Here is a 21,992-nt window from a genome sequence, read left to right as displayed (position 1 = left end):
GAAATCTGGCAACAAAAACACTTTAGGCTAGGAGAATCACACTTCAAATCTAAGCTGTACTTCAGCTTSGCTCAGCATTATTAACGATTTAAACACTGTTTTAAATGTGTTCTTTTCAGATAAAAATATATCATCTAAAGTTCTAACAGTGCTGGGTTCCTAAGTATTAAACAACATTGCTATTAGAAACTCTGTCGCATGCAGTGCATATACACAATGAATGACTTCACAGAAATACATGTAACTTCTAGATGACATGAATGTGGGACTACCTGCTTCCCTTTTCATCAATGAAAGTATGAGTCTTAAAGATGCTGACAAAAATGCTGTTGATGAATATCCATCCTTTTGGAGTACTTTGCATTGATGTTTTGCTTTTAGACTTTTTTTTTTTTTTTTTTTTTTTTTTTTTTTTTTTTTTTTTTTTGCAAATCCCCAGGTACGTGTTTTTGAATAAATTCATCAAAATCTAATAACTTGTTCCACTACAAAACCAGTTTCTGATAAGCAAAAGAGGTGTAATGAATGAAATATCTATAATGATCAGGAGACATAGTAAGTTGTTCAGTAGGTGAAACTGCATGTCATTAAAAAAATAAAAGAAAAAACAAAGTAACCTGCAGTCATATTGCCATAGGATCTGAATATGTTCAAAATGTTCAAGTATAACCTTATTTCTTTTCTCTAACCAGTCTATTTAGGAGTTTATTTCATCTTCCTTTTAAAATCAGTGGCAGAGCATGTTTATGATGGAATTTCTTAAGGGAAAGTAAAATAAAGCAAAGAAAACATCTTGCCTATTATGTAAATGAATTCTATGATCCAGCTCCTCTTCTAGTCTCTACAAGCATCTGTCTCCTTCACTGTATGCTCTCTATCTATCACGATACATAAATGGCAGATATACTGTATGTGACAATCAGAAAACTGAAGACACTAACATCTCAGAAATGGAAATCAGCATGAGTGATTCTTTACCTAAGAATTTCCCAATTCTTATTCTGTAATCCTAGCTTGCTTAAAAGCTATTTCATGCTGCTTCAAATTTTGCTTCCTTTAAATAGAAAAACAGTTATGTAGAAGTAGCATTTTTTCTTAAAAAAAAAAAGAAAATAGAACATTCAAAAAAATTCTCTAACATAAACAATGAAAGGAAAATTACTGCAGTCAAGCAGAGATATGACTGACAGATTTTTAAAATTACTGAACATACGTTATGTTCGTTCTTTGTTATAGCCTTCTACTACTTTATGATTCAACAGCTAAGGGCTGACTTCATAGAAAATTTGTATTTCCACTTAAGATGTTGATAACCACAATCATTAAAAACAAAAATTTATAAACAATGAATAAAACATGAATTGAGAGAAATAAATGTCAACTACCTAAAAATGTAACTCTGGTTAAAAGAATAGACCCGAAAAATTGAATTCCAGTAGGTAATGAGGAGAACTTAAACAAAAACTCTATTATGTATCTTTATACCTATGTATCAAAAATTCCATGTAAAAGATTCAATCCATGTCTGTTTTTTATATCATGCGAATCTATTCATCAATATAAATGGGCAAACATCACAATGCACGCTATTCTTGGAAATTAATCTTTTTAGAGAAGCTCTTCTTTATTTTCTGTAATATTAAATAAGATCATATATGTACGTGGTCTATTATCTTATTTCATAAACAAAATCACGTAAAATAAAATTAAAGCCAAAAGCAGAAAACAGGCACTGTTTCTCATTTTTAATTTATTCCAAAAATGCACAGAATGTAACAGATTTTATTCACATTAATAGCACCTTCTGAATACTCTCATACTAAGCAGTTCATATAAAACAAACTCTCTAGAAACTCACTAGAAACCTTGAACTCTTGGACCCCTCTTTCTTCTAGGGCCCTATTGAAAGGGATTCTTCTGAAAAGGTCCCTGAAGAGGCCAAAGTTTGCTCTCCTGAAGGGCTGTGATCCTGAACACCATCTCATGGTCACTGCAGTCAAGGTTGCCCCCAATATTCACATCTTCAACCAGCTCTTCCTTGTTTAAAGTACCAGGTCCAGCAGTGCGCGTATTCTCATTGGTTCCTCTATCACCTATATCAGGAAGTTGTCATCAATGCTCTCCAAGAACTACTTGGATTGCTTTTGTCTTGCTGTGTTGTCACTCCAGCAAATATCAAGGTGGTTAGAGTCCCCCATGAGAACCAGGGAATATGATTATGAGGCTACTGCCAGCTGTCTGTAGAAGGCCTCATCTACTTCTTCTTCCTGATCAGGCAGCCTGCAGCAAACACCCACAACAGTATTACCCATTTTAGTCTGACCCTTCTTACCCATAAACTCTCGGCCAGCCCATCATTCACCCCTGGGCAGAGCTCAATACATCCTAGCTGCTCTCTCACATAAAGGGTGACTTCTCCACCTTGTGTTCTATGGCCTGGCCTTCCTAAAGGGCCTGTAGCCATCCATGGCAGCATGTGAGCTATCAGTCATGTGAGCTATCTCACTGTGTGTTTGTAATTGCAATGGGATCATGGCCCTGTGACTGCATGCAGATCTCTAATTCTTCCTGTTTATTGCCCACGCTGTGTGCATTCATGCACAGGCACTTTGGAGAAGTATCTGAACATGCTGATTTCCCAGCAGGGTGCAAAAAGTTTTCCCATAGTCTTGTAGGTGCCTCCTTACCTCCATGCAATTCTTGGAGGTATTCCCAACTGAACCCTATTTTGCTGACTGCCTAGTCTCTATAACTGTCCTTTCTCAGCCTTTCCTAGTTTAAAGACCTTCTTACCAAGCTGTAAGGCCTCACAGCCCTGTTGGCAAAGACGCATGTGCCCCACTTAGTGAGGTGGATGCCATCTCTCCCAAGCAGATGTCACTCTTCAAACAGGTCTGATGGTCATAGAAATCAAAACACTGTTGCTGATACCAGCTCTGCAGACCATTGACTCACAGTATCYGCCTACTCCTCCTCCTCACTGGCAGGATTGAGGAGAAAACCAACTGGGTCTCCATACCCCTGACAACCACAGCCAGAGTTCTGTAGCCACATTTGATACATTCTTGGCAGTATCACTGATGCCCACATGGAAGAGTAGAAGGGATTATAGTCAGAGAGRCTGATAAGCTTTGGTAGTCTCTCCACAATATCCCAGATTCAAGCCCCCAGCAAGCAGCAAACCTCTCTAGACAGGAGCTTAGGTCAGCAGATGGGCACCTTTGTCCTCTGCAGTGGGAAGTTACGCATTACTATCAGTCACTGTTTCCTCTGGGTGTTCCTGCATGGCACTGGGTCCATTAGCCCAGATGCTTCCCTTGAAAGCATGCCCAGCTTCTCCTCAGCTTTGAGGGCAGTGAACCTGTTCATTAGCTGCAAGCCTTTAGGAGGAGCAGGACCTTCCTCTTGGTACTAAAAGTCACCAGCCTCCAGTCTTCACCTTCCTCAGAGTTACCACTTACTGTCCCACAAGAAACAGACTCTACCTGGGTCTCCACTGGTGTTGGGGGTTGGGGCTCTTGAAGCTGTAGGGTCTGTGAGAACATCCTATCTATCTCTTGCTTGTCCTCTCTGATGCTACACAGCCAGCTGTCTTCCTCCCATAACTCCTTTACCTGGTGCACAACTCATCAACAACAGCATACCTTCCGCAGGAAAGATGACTGTCAGCTCCGGTCTCATGGAGCCTGAAACTTGCAGCATCCTCTGTCAGAAGTTCTGTCTAGTTTGAAGCCTCTAACATGGCAGAGACAGCTACTCCAACATCTACTGGAAAATGTGCCCTGTGGCATGTCACAACCACACTGGAGAATGTGCATGCTGCTCTAAAYGGAGACAAGGACCCCTTCTTTGCACCCCTCTGCACGAACTGCTACACAAACCACTGCCATCTGTTGGCTGCACCTCTCAAATCTTCCTTTACTTTAGTATAATCCTCACAATATCATTTGAGTACACAGGTGACTTCTGTCAGGTGATGCTTCTGGAAAGCAAACTGGAATACAAGTGGCAATGATGCAATCTGGATTGCAATTGAGAATGCCATAGAAATTAAGTTTATATTCTTAGCCACAGCATCTGCAAAATCTCAGGAACTGAGATATTTAAAGTGCTGAGAAACTTCATGAATCTGTTTGTCTTCCTAGAGGAATACAGCCAAGTTTTTCTCAATGCAAAGGATTGCATTCATATTTGTTTGCCATTCTCTTACTTTCACAAGATAAGAGTGCTTCTAGACTTAAATTGGTCCTGAAGCAGTGCTGTCAGAAGATGACTGAAAACATGCCTATCCCCACTGTTTGAACCTTATTTGGCTCTATTCACAGCATTTCAGAAGAAAGTGAGCAAGAAGACCTAAAAACAACCAACACCCTCCAAATAAACAAACCAAAAGTGTCTGCACTTTACAGATGATTAAAAAGCGACCSTGAAATACTGGCCTGACAGATTATTAGCAATTGCTTTCAAAAGAGCTGGTACTAACTTCCTAGGAGTGAGCACTAACTAGGCTCTTTTTACTGACCATTAAAAGTCATTCCGCCACATTTGCCACATTCTGTCACCATTTGGGTTTGGACAGCTGATAGAAATATTTGCGGCAAAAAGGTTCTACAGTCATCTGGAATCACTTATGACCACAACATCTGCATCATATCAGACTAACAAACACAGAAACTGCACAAGCTCTTACTGTTTGTGTCAACGAGTGCCTATCATTTGGCTAGTTGTTATATGACCACATTTATTCCTTCTGGTTTATTAAAAACATTGTTGTCATTTATCGAACGATGGAGGGTGGAAAGGTGTTTGTAGAAATCAGAGTTAAAAACCATTACTTATTATTAAGTTACTTATTTGGCTACTTCCATGCCCTTCTATGACGATTTTCGGAGGAGAAAACAAAACAAAACAAAAATCTCCATATTCTCATCTACTTACAGTTCTCAGAGAAAGATCCTGCAAAGTGGTATTCTGTTAAATCCTCACTAACAGTATATAGAAGACTACTCAAGTAGTTTGACTAGTCTAGAGCTAAAATGCTWTTAGAATTCAAATTTTTATTTTCGTTTTTAAAGAAGACTTCTGCTCCTTTATTCCATGACAGTACATAGAAGGGCAACCTTACTGATGAAGGTTTTCTATGAAATTCTCTTTCTAAAGTACCATGTGACCACTCTCTCAAAAAAAAAAAAAAAAAAAAAAAAAAAGGCTGGCGGCTCCATTCATTTTCTTTATTAATGCACTATGCCTGATTTATACTAATATTTGTGATTTTAGACTGTTTTTCAATTCCCAAAGGCTCCTGCAGGTCAAATCCTATATTCTCTTGATTTCTGCATTCTGTAATTACACATGCATTTATTTAATTTCTCTCTAATGGTTATAGTGATATATATTGTTATATATGTATTTATATATGATATATATAATAGTCATAGTTATATATGCCACATACAGAGGTACTACTTAGGGAACATAAATTGAAAAAAAAATGATAGTATAATTAGTGACATAAGCACATTATTTCCACGATTAAAACCCCAATAAACTTCAAGGTAGAAACATCTGCCCTCATCAGCTAGTGKCCTATATAATGTGGAATAAAACAATATGTTTCAATTTACACTGTTCTGACACACTGACAAGTCCTGGAAACAAAACATATTTGGTGCAAATCATTAGTTTGACAATCTATTGATCTGTTGTACTTCAGAGTATGAATCTCATGGTTCAGTATTTGGAATAACATTTCTGTTCGTTTTAGGATTTACATACACAGTTCTAATCAATTAAGTATACACTAAAACTCAGTCTGAAATACAGAATATAGCTTTTTCAAATACTTTAATACACTCTCACTCAAAAAGGCAAGGGACAAAAACATTTTTGAATCACCTAGATTTCATGCTGCTGTTACCTTCTTGTTTCTTGTCTCTTAATACTCACTGACTTACTGTTCCACAGACCCTGCATGTGCCAGGAATCAGTTCATTTGACTGAAATCTTGAACTAGAATTACCGAAGATGAATCTCTTCAATTTTTTAAAAATACATCATAATTTAAGTATTCTACTACTAGTCCCAAATTACACAGAAGTGAAGAACAACCTCCACACTCAGCAGAAAGAAACTGCTCAGTTTAAATTTCTTGCCAAGAAAAATAAGGAGCAGACACATCACAATCATAAGTAGCTTTTAACTGGCATACTTAAAAGCAACAACTGAACTTGCCCCTCTAACTAAATTACTCAAGATTATAATCTGCACCCTGTTACTGAGAGAATGTAGTATGGAATAGCATAGAATTCTTCAAAAGTGATCTGAAAACCTCAGCTGTGCAACAACTTAACCAGTTCTCATCAGTGAGCAAAGTATGCTGTGTTTTGCTGTAAAAATTATGGCCAATAAAAACTACGAGTATAAAAACTGGAGAGACATAGGAAGCACAGTTATATATTATAGAATGAAGTACACAAAAAAAATTAATATTATCCAAATGCCCAGCATTCAAAGATATGAATTTCTGATATGCTCTCATATGTGGGTTATATTTAAAGTGGATCATAACAACAATTCTAAAGTCGGAATAAATCATAGTAATCAATCAAAATTAAGATTTGATGTTTAACATGTAAAATGTGCTCTTCTTAGATATGTTCATAATTGCTTTATTTTCTCACTAAGGTAGCGTTATCTTTTCACTTTAATTACCAATTATTTTAAATAATATCAAGATATATTTTAAACTAAAAACACATTTTCTCCTTTTCATTTTTCTGAAATTGATTTAAAAAGTACTTCTGACTCAATAGTAATATTAACCAAAATATTAAGTAAAAAACAGAACACCCCAAACCGCACCATAATCACAAAAAAAATGACAGTTCAAGAATGTTGTAATTATCAGTTGGCAATTTATACCTGCAATCATGTCGTCCACAGTACTCATCTTCAGCAATACCTGCTCAATTAAGCCAACTTCAGTGCTAGTCTGTAAATTACGGACACTTTTACGTAGAATGGCTGTGAACATACTCCAGATTTCTGCTTGGCATGTTACATCACAGTGCTCCAAAAGCTCTGACATGCACGTAATGCTCTCCGCATCCTGGATTATAAAGTTCATCTCTAGATCAAATTCTCCACCAACCAGCTACAAGAGAGAATAAAAACAGCATTGTAATGTGCAATACATAGCTTAGTGTCTTTCACATGTTCATTTTGACCAACATTGAATACTTTTTGCATGATAGAGAAATTCTTATCTATGAGCTGGAAAGACAGAGAAATGACAATCATGCTAYGCAGAATATATCTTTTAAATTACTAGCATGAAATATATTACCTTCAATTTTGTCACAGTACCAAATACTACCTTCAAAAAAATATATATATTTGAAATAATCCTTACCATAAAACAATTAAAATGATAATCTGTCCCAGAGAGTTTTGCAGAATCTGAAAAGTTCAAAACCAGWTGAAACTTTCCTACAGTTACCACAAGAGATATTTGCCTCCTTAGAAGATTACAGAAACTGAAAATAATTTAGCTATATTTTTACTTCATATAAGGCAATATTTGCTTTTAGCTGGTTGTTTCCTAGACTTTAATGTCCTTTCCAGTGCACCACCCAATCCTCCATGTGGTGATTTGCAGAAAAAGAATCAGTGAACTGATCTGGACCAAAGCAACCATGGAAAATCTTTTTCAACTACAGTACAGGCCAGTTCACCGTGTGGCCAGGTAAGCCTGTTGCAGGTATAAGGGAGAGACAGCACTGGGAGAGGAACAACCACACAAGTGAAAAGTGATTTAACAACAGCATTGATGAACTACAGCCTGACTCCTACACAACTGGATGCTTGCAAAATGCTATCCAATGTCCTGATATCTAATTAAACAACAGAACTACTGGACATATTCTAGGAAAGCAAAAAGTAAAAATTTGCAAAAGATATAATCAATACCAAATACCGTTTGAGGCCACTGAATTTATATCATTAATTCCAATCAGCCACTCACATAATTTTGAAAAGAACTTACTGAACTCTATAAAATTTCATTTAAAAATAATCCCATTTTAATGGCAGAAACTTATTTTAATTCAGAAGGAAACAAAGGCTAATTTCTTAGATGCCATACTCTATCCGAGTAACCTTAAAGGACTTTGAATGCACTAGTATTAAATAACTGCAAATACATTACATAATTTAGAAATGCAAAAGAACAGAGTAACTTAATTCTAAAATTATTTTAAGATATTCTTTTCTGTAAGTTTCAGGAAGATACATAATTAAAATTGCAATAAGATGTTTTAAATTAAGTATATTCAAAGAATTCCTCTTTCTTCCAAGTACATAATTTCAGTGGTTATTATTAATAAAAGTCTATTTCACAGTCTATTCAAAAGCAGTCTGTATTGCTTTCAGATTAAATGCCAAATAGGGAGTAATATGAAATAATATGCAAATCTTTCTGTGATAGTTAAACCAACCTAAATACTCTGTGTCTTTTTCTTCCTGTCCTAATCTTCAGATGAAATTARTATATCTAAGCAAGGATTAGCTTTGGCTTCAATGCTGCTTTTCATCCACTTACAAATTATTTGACCTGGATGAGGGGACAGAGTGCCTCCTCAGCAAGTTTGCTGATGATCCCAAGCTGGGAGGAGGGGCTGACACACCWGAGGGCTGTGCTGCCATTCAGGGAAACCTGAGGTTCAACAAGGGCAAGTGCAGAGTCCTGCATCTAGGGAGAAATGACCCTAGGCACCAGTACAAGGTGGGGGCTGACCTGCTGGAGAGCAGCTCTGCAGAGAAGGACCTGGGAGTGCTGGTGGATGACAAGTTGACAGTGAGCCAGCAATGTGCCCTTGTGGCCATGAAGGCCAATGGTCTCCTGGGSTGCATTAGGAAGACTGCTGCCAGCAGGTGGAGGGAGGTGATCCTGCCCCTCTACTCAGCCCTCGTGAGGCCTCATCTTGAGTGCTGTGTCCAGTTCTGGGCTCCTCACTACCAGAGAAACATGGAGCTACTGGAGAGAGTCCAGAGGAGGGCTACGAGGATGATCAGAGGGCTGCAGCATCTGCCTTATGAGGAACGGCTGCGAGAGCTGGGCCTCTTCAGCCTGGGGAAGAGAAGACTGAGGGGGGATCTTATCAATGTGTACAAGTTCCTGAAGGGAGGSTGTCAAAGGGGATGGGGACAAACTCTTTTCAGTTGTCCCGTGTGACAGGACAAGAGGCAATGGGCAGAAATTGAAGCACAGGAAGTTCTGCCTGAAGGTGAGGGGGAATTTCTTCCCTGTGAGAGTGACGGTGCACTGGACCAGGTTGCCCAGAGAGGTTDTGGAGTCTCCTTCTCTGGAGATTTTCAAGGCCTGCCTGGACACAACCCTGTCTACCATGCTGTAGGTGACCGTGCTTGAGCAGTGGTGTTGGACTATATGATCTCCAGAGGTCCCTTGCAACCTTATCGATTCTATTTTTTCTTCTACTAATTAATTACTAATAACCAACTTCTAATATAGGCTTCTAATATACTAAATATATAAACTGACTACCTCCTTCCTCTGGGATATTTAAATTCCTTTCAAATAAAACTATTATGTGAATTACGATTACTATTTGATTTTAGAAATTGCTATTGCATATCATATATCTGGTATACATTACATGCCAAAAGTAGTAAAGTGGTTAAAATTAAACCCAGAATATTTCTATAGTCATTTCTTTTTAGAATGAGAGAATAGTTTTAGACAGGAAAACACCATACTTTTCAAGAAACAGAGGTGGAGGAGTTTCTATTTCTGAAATACCAGTAACTGAGCACGCTTAATCAGCAGTCTGGGTTTTAGTTATATCAGTTAACTTTAAATATCTCCCCACCTGGACCAGTCTCTCTGAGGTTATTTTAAAGATGTATGGGGGGTGGGGGGAAGACATTTGTGGAACACATTTGACTAGCTTCTCTTCAATGCTCATCCTAATACAAAACGAAACATTTCCTAGAAGTGCCTATTTCTCTCCATTGACAATGCAGGAAACCTATAATGAGCAGACCATATTTAGATATACAACTTTTAGATGCCTATGTTAGGTGAGATAAATTGACCTTTTTTGTTTTTAATAGCAGATGGACTTAAAAATAATGAAAAATAATTAATACCTCAGTCTGAATGCACAGATTCAAAAATACAGACTAATTTCCCTCTCCTCAAACACTACTTGTTGTAAAGTTCTTCCTTATATAAATTAATATACTAGCACAGTATGGTTAAAACAGACTAAAATAATTCACAACAAATTCAAATACTTTACAATGCATCTGCTTGTTAATGTAAATTGAGCTGAAAAGATTTTTCTGGTAGCAAGTGGCTAAGCAAGAACATGTAAGAAAAGTTCAAAGTTAGCAAATATAAAATAATCCAACATGATTATAGTCTTACCTATATTTACAAAACAGGCTCTAAAATCTGTAATTATCAGCCAGAAAAAATATTTTGGAGCTCCTATGGCTACTGTTTTAAATAACAAAGACACATACAAAAATGTCAGCGTGCCACTACAAAAATTTCTAATGAACTTGCATCTTTATAGGCATAATTCGGTTTCTATCTAAAAAAAGATTAAGAGAACTAGAAAAGATTATTGCAAGAGTGGAACAGTTTGCCTAAAAGTAACAATATGCATATTTTTTTAAGATTTATTCCAGATTTTTCTTAAACAATATTGCTGACGTGAGTAAGCAGAACTGATCAGATCTTTCTGCTATCTTAAAGAAACTTCTTTTACTTAAAAGTACTACTTCTATACACAAAAAAATTAAATCATACTGCCATAAAGTAATTTATTTTTAATATTACATGTAGAAGACATCTACATTAAGTTTTAGCTAAAGTACAACAAGAACACGAAGATATAAATCCTTACAGTAGCTCATAAATGATTCAATAAATCAATGCTCTTTTCACAACCTATATATATATTAAATGCAATCTTTCTCCTCTGTCAAACAGTTTTACTTTTCATTCTTCAATTCAAAATTTAAYATTCAATAAATAATATGCTTTCACTGTGATTAAGTTTCTTGAATTATTGTTTGTATTTTATAAAGGTCATGCATCACATTATAAAGTTTCTGCATCTTTCACAGCAAAGCTGTAATAAATGAAGAAGTAAACCAATTTTAAGACTGTGCTTTTAAGTCAGATGGATACAGCCAAAAAAAACTGCTTACTTCTGAAGAATCTACTTAATATGTTCAAACAATCTAGAAAGTTATGTTCAATATTGTGCTTCCCACACATGGTGCTGAAATGATAATTACAAGCAAATTAGGCTATCCTCCCAATCCTGAGGTTGTTTGCAATGACAGGTTGACTCTTATTGCAAGTTCTTCCAAGAACCTGTCTTAACTTCCACCACCACCATCTTCTGGGCTATGCTGCTCAACCCCTATTTTTCCTAACACTGCAGTCGTTCCCCCAGTAAGAATCTCCCATCACTACGCTATGTAATAAAAATTGTTTTCTTCCTAAGCTTCTGCATCTAAGTAGAACTGAGATATTTAGGTCTGTTATGCCATAGAACAAAGGTGAAATACTCCTTAAAGTACAGAAACTGTCTACATGTGTTTACAGTATATTCAGTTCTATTGTAGAAATAATGAATAAAATACATGCTGCTGAATATTCAAAATTAAGTTTCCAGCATATTTGTGTAAATCAGAATTCTTCAGAACCAAGTTATTCAGAATCATGTTCTGAAGAGCAGATTGAAATGAAATGAAAAATGTGATGGTTACTGAACCAGAAAATTCATCACATGAACACGAGATAGGAAAGACAGCAGACAATCTTAGAAGAAATATCCAAACAGAACATCAGGATGATAATGCTACTGAACAGAGGATTCTGCAAAGAAAGAATAGGTCAGAAGTTATAAACTTACTAAGATGATCTTATAAATGACCTTGAAGACACAACTAGTTTCAACACATCTTCATTTGTGGTTAAAAAAAAAGTCAAACATTCTAAGAATTGTGGGAGATGATCACAACAAGATGCAAGAATGTATTTTATAAGTACTTGGTATTGTTTCAGTTAAAGGAAAAAGCATGAGTGCATTGTGTTAAGGAAAGAATGAATAATACAAACACAAGAGCAGCAATAAATTGTGAAAATGTGAACCACAGGAAAATCAAATAAAACATTTTGCTTTGCAATTATTTTCTTCTTAGATACAGAAAACATCAAAAATTACTTGGAATAATCTATGTTCTGCTCTCATACTTTGGAAAAAGTTTCATGGTACCCAAACTGAATATTTCTGCTTATTTTTTACACATGTTTCTCTTTATCCCTCTTTTAATTTGCAGCCTTAAGAACTATTAATCTGTATACCTGAAACTTACTTTTAAATATTAGGAATACAGAGAATTTTCTGCATAGTTTTTGGCTTCCTCAAATACCATGATAGTAAAAAGGACACATACCAGGAGAAAAAGATATTATATAAAATCACGAACTACTTTCTTAAAAACTCTTGGGTGATCAAAAATTGTTTTTCAGTTCCATGTTTATCCAGCATAAAATGAAGTCTGATTCTGATTATCAGATGCTAAGTGTTACAATATAACTGATGCTTTTCATTAAGGCCTCTTTCTTCTCATCTAAATTAATACATGTTTGTATTTTATGTATTAGTCTCAGTACCATCAAAGTAGTWGTTATTTCTAGTTTTTTTTTCAAGTGTGACTAGCTGTATGARGACTATAAAATCCAGCATATTAAGCAGCCAGTGAGAGCTGAATTATTGCAATGACATAATTGCTACACTAGGTCAGATCTGCACCAAGGTACTCCTTGCTCTTTTTTCTTCATGAACTACTACTGAACCTTCCTCATCTTTTCTAATGCTAAGAATAATCAGAGCATAACATAGACAAACGACAACCATTCTCACCCAGTTCGGACTAGTTTACAAGAACCACTTCAGATTTATATAAATAAATACGTATATGATTGGGATAACCGATTTTGCCTTGTGAGTACAGGTGGTAATCAGTTTGGAAACAAACACCGAAACAAGATTATTAATTTTATTACTTCCCCTGATTTTCATATACACTTAGGTGGAGAAATTTCCACAAGGAAGACACAGAAATGATCAGCTGAGATAAGATTTTAAGACATTGTCACTCCTAAGTTATTTAGATGTTATAAAGAGCAAATTAGTAAACCAGCTACCCTGTGTAACAAAGACCACCACGCAGCGTTCCAGAATAATTATTGTTCAAACTCGAATATCTTCTTTAAAAACATAGCATCACATCTACATCATAATCACCAGTGAGAAAGTTCAAAATACACGAAATCTGATTGCTACTGCTTCTTTTGTAAAGAGAGGGCTCCAATTCAAACATTAAAACAAAACAGACTGGGGAAAAAAAAAAAAAAAAAAAAAAAAAAAAAAGAGAGATTGTGGTCCCAGTTAGATAAAAACATATTTTTAGGTCACTAGCTAAAGCCCTAAATTTCTAATCAACTAATTTGGGGATTTTAGGAGGATTGTTCTTCAGCTGCATAAATGAAGATTTCTTTAAGTGAAATGTTTAGAATGCTACATGAAATAAATGAAACTTTTCATTGATCAGTATGTGTACTGATCATATGTATTCATTGTTAATCTAAATATATCAGTATGACTACAGAGGAAAAACAAATTAATACAACCTTAAAGTTGCTATTTTCCAAAACTGGCATGTATTTCTCTCTTGTAAATACTTAATTTTTTGAATGGAATTCTTTAGAGATTCTATTATAGATTGTTGAGGTAATTTTCAACATTCTCTCTATCATCAAAGGAGAGAGAAAAAGATGCTTCTGGGAAGTGATTCATCTTACTCATTTTAGATGCAACATTAGGACGAACTAGATCTTGCCCTAGGAACGCACTACTTTTCACCGACTATAAAAGGACAGCTAGAGACTTCTAAAGTTATGGTGGATTAATCTTCTCAGTGTGCTCACAGTATGCTTCACAACTGAATGACCCAGCTCTAGAAAGATCAATTCTCATGTGAATCACTATAGCAGCACATAATCCTCCCTATTATTGTACTTTTGCATTCATTTTCACTTCCAAAACAATTTTATCCTGAGTAATGTTTAGCATGCACACAGTAGTATGCCACTACGTGAATGCCACCTAAAAAGTTTATTGCAAATTTTAATGTATTTTGARAAAAAATMATTTAAAATGTCCTTTATACTTGTTGAGAAAATATAAACAAGGAACACACACAACTTCACTTTCAATACTTTCTTTCAAAAGGTGTGTATGGGGGAGGTGATACTCCTTAAAACTTATGGTCTCTGTCTTTGAGTTTATTTCATGCAGACAGTTCTGTCCATTAAGCAGCATTGTTTACTGAAGTAACTTTAACATTAAAGTCTTTAAAAAAACGGTCTTATCATAGTGTGGAGGGAAAAACTGTAAATTACATGGTATCAAATCATAACCAGGTACAGCTGGAAGAGTCTTGTTGTTCCTTTCAAGACTGTCCAGTCATATTAATAAATAATTCTTCAGTGAAAAATGCATGTTTTGTGGRAAATTCCCCTTTTAACCGGGGGTACCAGTTAAACTTTGAGATTGTAAGCGCAGCTAGCATGGCCTGCTAAGTTCTTCTGAAAAATTAACACCTTATGTTTGTTTCAGAGAATCAGAAAACAGTTTACTGAACACAACATAGCACATGCTTATTCCCCACTTCAAACAAGCCTGTATGTCACATCACTATTAGACAGAGAAAACATTTTATCATGGCCTTCCCCAGGCTACACTCATTGTCTATAAATCAACAGATTTGATCATATCTACATTTTTCTCTTTTTTTAGATCTTGCATTTCTTTTAAAGCATGAAGTGAAACATTAAAAATTTATTTGAAATGTCTGGAAGATAACAAAAGTTGTGAAAGAACAAAAGGCTCTATAAACAATTAAGACTAACTCTGTAGTTATCAGTGTCTTCCTGAGGATATTAACTTTCTTGGTACATAAACCATGAAGAGATGGTAATTTTTTTTTTTTTAAGAGCTGTCTACTTTCCTTTAATTCMTGACTGAGAGGTCAGTTCCAAATAATATCACTGGCACCACAAGTCAAATTTTCTAGCATGAGAGGACAGAGACAACTGTCAAACTGAAAGTGTTTTTGTTGTAAAAGAACAGTGCAGAGGTTTCAGCATTATTGATGCTTTATTAAAAACAGTGATCTAAGCAATCATATTGCAGTTTCACTGCCAAAAGTGGCAAAATGCAGCTCTAATACATTGCTTAAAGAGAGTACAAACTTTCATCTCTGAAGGACTTTCCAAAGAAAACAAACATATTTTAGAATTCATAACTATAGATGCTAACAGGCATGAAAGTATACGACCTGCCAAGACCTGTTCAGTCCTATCCTTATGACTCTAACTCCCCCAGTCCCGCAGTGAGTATGTCTGGTTTATTTTACAAACCCTTCAAAATAGCAATTGTCAATGTGTAAGTAAATGTAACTAAATRTAATGTCAAGTCACTTCAGCACGCTGTACAAAAGAAACATCCTCAAATAAACTGTGCCTAAGAATCGAAAGGCTTCTGTGTAAATTAAATTTTACATATATCTTGAAAGAGTGTTCCAGATGCTCTTCATTGATTCTTAGTCTCAAAATTGTAAGCTTTTTCAATRCAAATACAGTAAAAATTAGTTTTTCTTGTGCTGCTCAGCAAACTTGTTCTCTGTATAGAGGCCTGATTTTGAGCATGCTGAGGTGCTGAAACTCTTCAGCTGAAAGTTCACCTTGATGGATGGAAATGACAGTTTCTTTTTCAGTTTTAAATGAGCACAAGTTTTAGGCATGTATTAAACCATCTCTGCTTTCAGTAGGAATGCTACAACACTGCAGGATGCTGAAATTGGTAACTTATGCTATGTTATAATCATCTTAATTACCCAGGTCAATTAGTTGAGTCTTATTAACTTGCTCCTCCAATAATATAAAGTGTTACGACGCAGTATAACGTTAGCTAATCAAGAGAACTGSAACAGCCACCAAATAAACTATGACAAAGCTCAAGACTGATAAAGTTATTTTACATACAAATACATAATCCAAAACATAAAAAGCTAGTCTCTTACTCTAGTATTTTTAAATCACCAGAAGGAGACTCTTTTCCCATTTATTATACTGATCTTCTAACAGATGTTTTTGGACCATAGCAGGATATAAGCTTTTAATTCAAGTTCAGTTGTATCTGAATCCTGAAAAACTAGGAAACAGAATTTGCAGTTCTATTTCAGAGAGGTAAAATCAAAACTACTAACATGCTGGGAACTAACAGAATCATCTTGTTTTCATTTTGTCTGGTTTAGTTTTTCTTTTTTATTACTCATGATCAAGACTTAATCTAATAGAGATCAGTTTGTTAGATAAAGGGACCTTCCTACTCAAAAAAAAATAACATTTATTAACCACTTTACTTTCATGTGTAAAATAACTAGCTTAAGTTTGCCAAATCTGCAAATGAGAAAATTCAGAATTGATTTTTATGGGCTTTAATAAGGCTGATAAATAAGCATAGCTTAAGGAGTATGAAACATAGTATTACTAAACAGATATTCCTAATTCAATTTACTGATAATACTTCATAGCTGCTCTTGGCCCTCTCTTCACTTCTGCAAACTTTAAAAGCCTATTACATCTTCCATGAGCTTCAGCTATATTTGCATCTTTATCTTGAGCTTAATTTCCAACTCCCTTCTGTTACGGCAGCCTTCAATAACCAGTTATATGTTAAAACAAGATTTTTCTTTATTTGCTTTAACCTATGTTCTCCTGTTTCTGAGACAAGACAAAAAAGAGAAATTGAAAGAACTGAATTACCCAAGTCACAAACTGAGTGTACTCTGAGAAAATGAATGGCTTCTTCAACTACTTTTTTAGGTTTTTCTGCTAAAAAAAATAAGATTATGAACTTACACTCCTATAGCTTGCACAGACAAATCTCACAACAGGTCATCAGCATTCCTTAATTATTTTTCAAGGTGCTTACCATTTGCGTTATAATGGCGTAAAAAAAATACTTTTTGAAAGGGTCACAGCATACACATACCAGTCGTTGAGGGTTCTCTCCCTCTCCCCTCCCCCCCCAAAAAAGCAGTTTGAATAATAAATAACACCTTTGTAAAACAAATCTTGTGGAGATTGCAGAGATAACATAGTTACTAGAGGGTAACATGAAAAAAGTTAAAAACTAAGAAACATTAAACTTTCAAGAACTAAGCATTATTTTTTCATCTAATCTACATTGTACAACTAAGAGTGTGGCATAAAATGTTTATGCAGATAATAGCATTTCAGTTTTTAAAAGAAAATGATTGAAAAATCCTTAAGCAGTATTTCAAAGYTGGTCACATTTAAGCACTAAGCTCTGTTAAGGTAGCTATTTTTAGGAAGTATAATTGTTTTGTTTTGTTTTGTTTTCTTAATATGTAACTAAACCCACAAATCTTTTTGTTTAACTAGTCTAGAAACATTTGTGTTACTCTATACATAATCACACACATACTCCTGCTTCCCTAGCCTCACAAACACATTAACTAAACCTATTTCCTTTAAAAGCTAAAAGACAATTGTAGTCAATAGCAGTGTCCAGTAAAACAAAACATTTGATTTTTATTTTCATGTTTAACATTTGCTGTTATTCAAATGTATTTATCAAAGCAATTGTTTTAAACACATAGAAACATCCCATGACTTGAATAAATTATAATCGTACATTTATTTGCATTTTACTCTTGAAAAATGATGGATTTCATTGCAGAATAATCTGTGGAATGGTTCCCAGGCCCATCAGGGATACGTATCTTAAAGATTACAGAAGAAATGCATGCAAAAGAAGTCAGCCATGAGGACTGTGGTATATTTTGTACCTGCATACTTTTGCTAAGATCACAAAAACAGCCACATACCATCAGGACGAAGGTTTATTTAGCCCAGTACCATCATGTATACAGTGTGTGTGTGTATGCCCATGCACACAGTATTTGAAGCATGTTTAACTGCAGTAATACCAGCAGAACTCAAAACTGCACAATTTTTTCCATACCATATTGCATCTCATGCATGCTAACAGATGCTTTTTTTCACTGTACAAGGCAGCAGACAACCTCCAGCCTGTAAATCTGAAATAAATATCCCACAGCCTATCTTACTGTGTCCTCCTTTCTTGTAAAGTGGTCTGATCCAAAGGCAAAGAAGCTGCTGTTTGCTGGCACTAACCACTCTTTCCTCAGTGTGAAGGAGCTTGTATATCCTTCCCACTAGCACGTCCACAAGTCCTTACTAGATGAACAGCAGGGAGACTTGCCTCTACCCAGGGCCTCATCATTCTGCTCAACATCTCTTGCAAAATTAACTGGTATCATCTGTCACTCTATTTTCATTACAAGGCAGGTCTCTATCCAGTACATTTAAGCATGACTAAGATATTATTGACGTCATGCATCCTTCTCAAGAGCCTATGGAAAAAATACTTTTCTCTAGCTACTTCTCCCTTCATATCAGCAAGCTAAATTGGATTATCTGAGATACTGTGCAGCTAACTAAGAAATGATTTAATCTCTATTCTAAAAGATTTGAACATAAACAAAAGAAGATTAACCTAAACAGTTTTCATACTGCAAACAAGTTTTTGTAAAATAATGCAATTCATTTTCCTTTCCTATCACTGGCCACTACCCCAGCTTGCTTTGGTGTTTGGTAGGAAAAGTAATTACTTACATTTTTCTCATAAAGATTAAGCTATTACATATTTTAAAATTAAAACTTCCATTTTTACAGTGGCCCATTCTCATGTCCCCCTTTCTCTTAAACTTTGACTTATCTAGGATTCTTAATTGCATTTATATAGGACTTGCATTTTTCCCTCTTGTCATAAAATGCTCTAAGACTGAAAAACCTGGGAATTATAAATCATAGCTGTAAAATATTTAAAAGCAGAACAATTCCAATGTATTTAGTTATAATAGTGCAATTTTCCAACTGATCCATAAACGTGTCAAAGGTATTCTGCTCACATTAATGATCAATGATACAGTGATAGCACAGCCCTCACACTGCTAATGATACATGACCTTGAACAATACAGAAGTGATTTGACTAATTCTACCACAAAATTCATGACAGTGATCTTACACTCCATGCTGCTGAAAAGTAAATGCTTAAAGGGAAGAACAAAGATGCATTCATGACTCTCAACACTCTACTTCTCATGTGTGTAGATAATTTGGGGATATCTGGTAACGTTTTTGGCATTAGTATCATGGAACATTCCAACAGCAATTCCCATCACCAGTTTGTGAAATTCTATGTTCAGTTTCAACATGCTCACTTTCAACAACTTTCTATTTTTAATTATACGCCAAAAGCAGTAACTGTGGATTTTTTTCCAGATATTAGCCCTGATATTGATATAGCATGGGAGAAAATAAACTTGGTTAAGCACAGTAGTAAATCCCAGCTTATTTCTGTACAATCTCTCTTTACTGATTATAAATAAACGTTGGATATGTAAAGTAGTTCCACTTAATTCTCTGCATCTGACTCCGTTAAGCAACAGAGAGCTACCAGTTAATAAGAAAGTCTCAGTCAGCATTCTTTCTCATAAAAACCTCTTACGCAAATTCCAGTAAATAATAATACAAATAACCTATAATTAAGTTAAATTTATTCATGGAGCTTTAACAAAGGCTTCCTGTACAACTTAGCTAATTCTTCTTAATGACTGAAATGCCTGTTGACTATATCTTACAGATAAGCACCAAGTCATATGTATAAACAAGCATGATTTCACCTCAAAGCTTACTTTGTTCTTTTGATAAGTGCTTTTTGCCATAGTTCAGTTCTAATTTATACCTACTAATACACTACTAAATGTAATTAGTTTGTACAAAAAGCATCAGAAATATCTCAGTAAATGCAGTAACTTGCAGTAGCATGGCATGTGATAAAAAGCAGAAGGAACCAACACATTGTACACTCAGAAAAATTACGGGATGTAAGAGTTGGGAAAACTGACAGCAAGATTCATGTCAGTGGCCACATAATTCCAAGCTACCAAAACTGACAAGCCACAGAATTTTGTTAAATGAAAATTAAAATTTTAACAAAGTCAGTCAATTTAYTTTCCTAGGTTTCAGAAAACGTACACCATTTTTTTCATTTTTCTTGTCTCATAAATGAGCAGGATATCTATTAAGGCCAAGGACTGTGTTTTAAAAATTCTTAACTTTTCCAAACCAATGTTTTCAAGCAGATAGTCCTCAATAGAAACTTCCACTGTTCACAAGGACAGTTGCTGATACTCAAATTGGTAAAACTAGATTTTTAATCCAGATTATTCAACATTCATTCCCTTTTCTTACAACAGGCCATGAGTTATTCAGTGAAAGATAATAACACTGTGTTAAGGCTTGTATTTCATAGACTTTTATTTGTCATTATAATTTGGGTAAACTTTTTGGGTAGGGTTAAACCCTAAAACCACAATCAATAAAGGAGGCATAGAAAATACTGCAATTACAAAGACAGAAATTACGTTTCATGTTTTATTATGAAGTTCTTTATTCAATAAAATCTTTCCTTTAACAAGTAGACAAGAACAGTGTCAAGAGCAAAGGCAAGAATTATGTGGCAAAAGATAGGTCAATAATGTAACTCTTACCAAAATGGTGGTTTTAAGAAGGAAATGCAGGTAAATAAGCGTAAGAGATAATTCATCAGTAATCAAAAGGTTTCCCTTGCAGGAAACTTGTTGGATCACTAAGTTTTCCCAAAATGAATGCCATCAGCTTCAACAGTCTATCAGTACATACATTTAACATACTACTGCTCCTATCTTCGCACCTTTTATATAATCCAGAGGTAAAGGCAACATAATTAGGTTTAGAAGAAATTATGCAACTACATCCCTTATTAGAAGAGTGAAAAATGTGATTTACTCTAATATTGAGCGTATGTGACTGACCTCTGTTTTTGTTACAGTGTTATGACTTTAGTTTTTGATGGAATGGTTGATGTTGGAAGGGACCTCTGGACATAATCTCCTCCAACTCCCCTGTTCAAACAGGGGCACCTATAACAGGTTGCCCAGGACCCTGTCCAGACAGCTTCTGGAAATCTTGAAGGATGGAGACTCCACAGCCTCTGTGGAAAACCTGTTCGAGTATCCAGTCACTTTCACAGTAAAGAAGTTTTTCCTCACAGTCAGACAGAACTTCCTCTGGTTCAGTTTGTGCTTATTATATCTCATCCTATTGCTGGCCTCACTGAGAAGAGTCAGTCTGGCCCCATTCTCTCTACACCCTCCCTTCAGATACTTACACATATTAATAAGATTTCTCCTTAGTCTTCTCTTTCCCAGATCTCTCAGCCTTTCCTCTTGAGAGATGCTCCAGCCGTTTATTCATCTTAGCAGCCCTTCACTGAACTCACTCCAAGTAGCTCCATGTCTCTCCTATCCTGGGGAGCCCAGAACTGGACACAGGACTCCAGATGTGGCCTTCCTGGGGCAGAGTAGAGGGGAAGGATCACCTCTCAACCTGCTGGCAATGCTCTTCCTAATGCACCCAAGGAGACYATTGGCCTCTCCAAGGGCATATTGCTGGCTCACAGTCAACTTGTTGTCCAGGACTCCCAGGTCCTTCTCTGCAAAGTTGCTTTCCAGCAGGTCAGCCTTCAGCCTGTATAGGTGCAAGAAGTTATTCCTCCCTAGGTGCAGGACTCTGCACTTGCCCTTGTTGAACCTCATGAGGTTCCTCTCTGCCCAATTCTCCAGCCTGTCAGGTCTCTCTGAATGGCRGCACAGCCCTCTGCTTGGCAGCAAGCTCCCAGCTTGGTATCATCAGCAGACTTGCTGAGAAGGCACTCTGTCCCTTCATCC

The 21,992-nt window shown here is 35.8% G+C and overlaps 1 protein-coding gene across 1 annotated transcript in view; it reads right to left on the bottom strand.

The window, feature by feature from the left end:
• The window catches only part of NBEA (neurobeachin), a 519,273-nt gene that overhangs the window by 419,597 nt on the left and 77,684 nt on the right, over positions 1–21,992 (bottom strand). Inside the window, exon 2 of the mRNA XM_085320669.1 lies at positions 6,922–7,153. Within this exon, the coding sequence (XP_085176795.1) occupies positions 6,922–7,153 (232 nt within the window). The remainder of the gene's footprint in view (positions 1–6,921; positions 7,154–21,992) is intronic.

The sequence above is a fragment of the Rhea americana genome, unplaced genomic scaffold (genome assembly GCF_003343005.1).
Source record: "Rhea americana isolate MKP2758 unplaced genomic scaffold, rheAme1 scaffold_65, whole genome shotgun sequence".
NCBI lineage: Eukaryota > Metazoa > Chordata > Aves > Rheiformes > Rheidae > Rhea > Rhea americana.
Note: the sequence above shows the minus strand (reverse complement) of the source record. Positions and strands in the feature narration are given on the sequence as shown.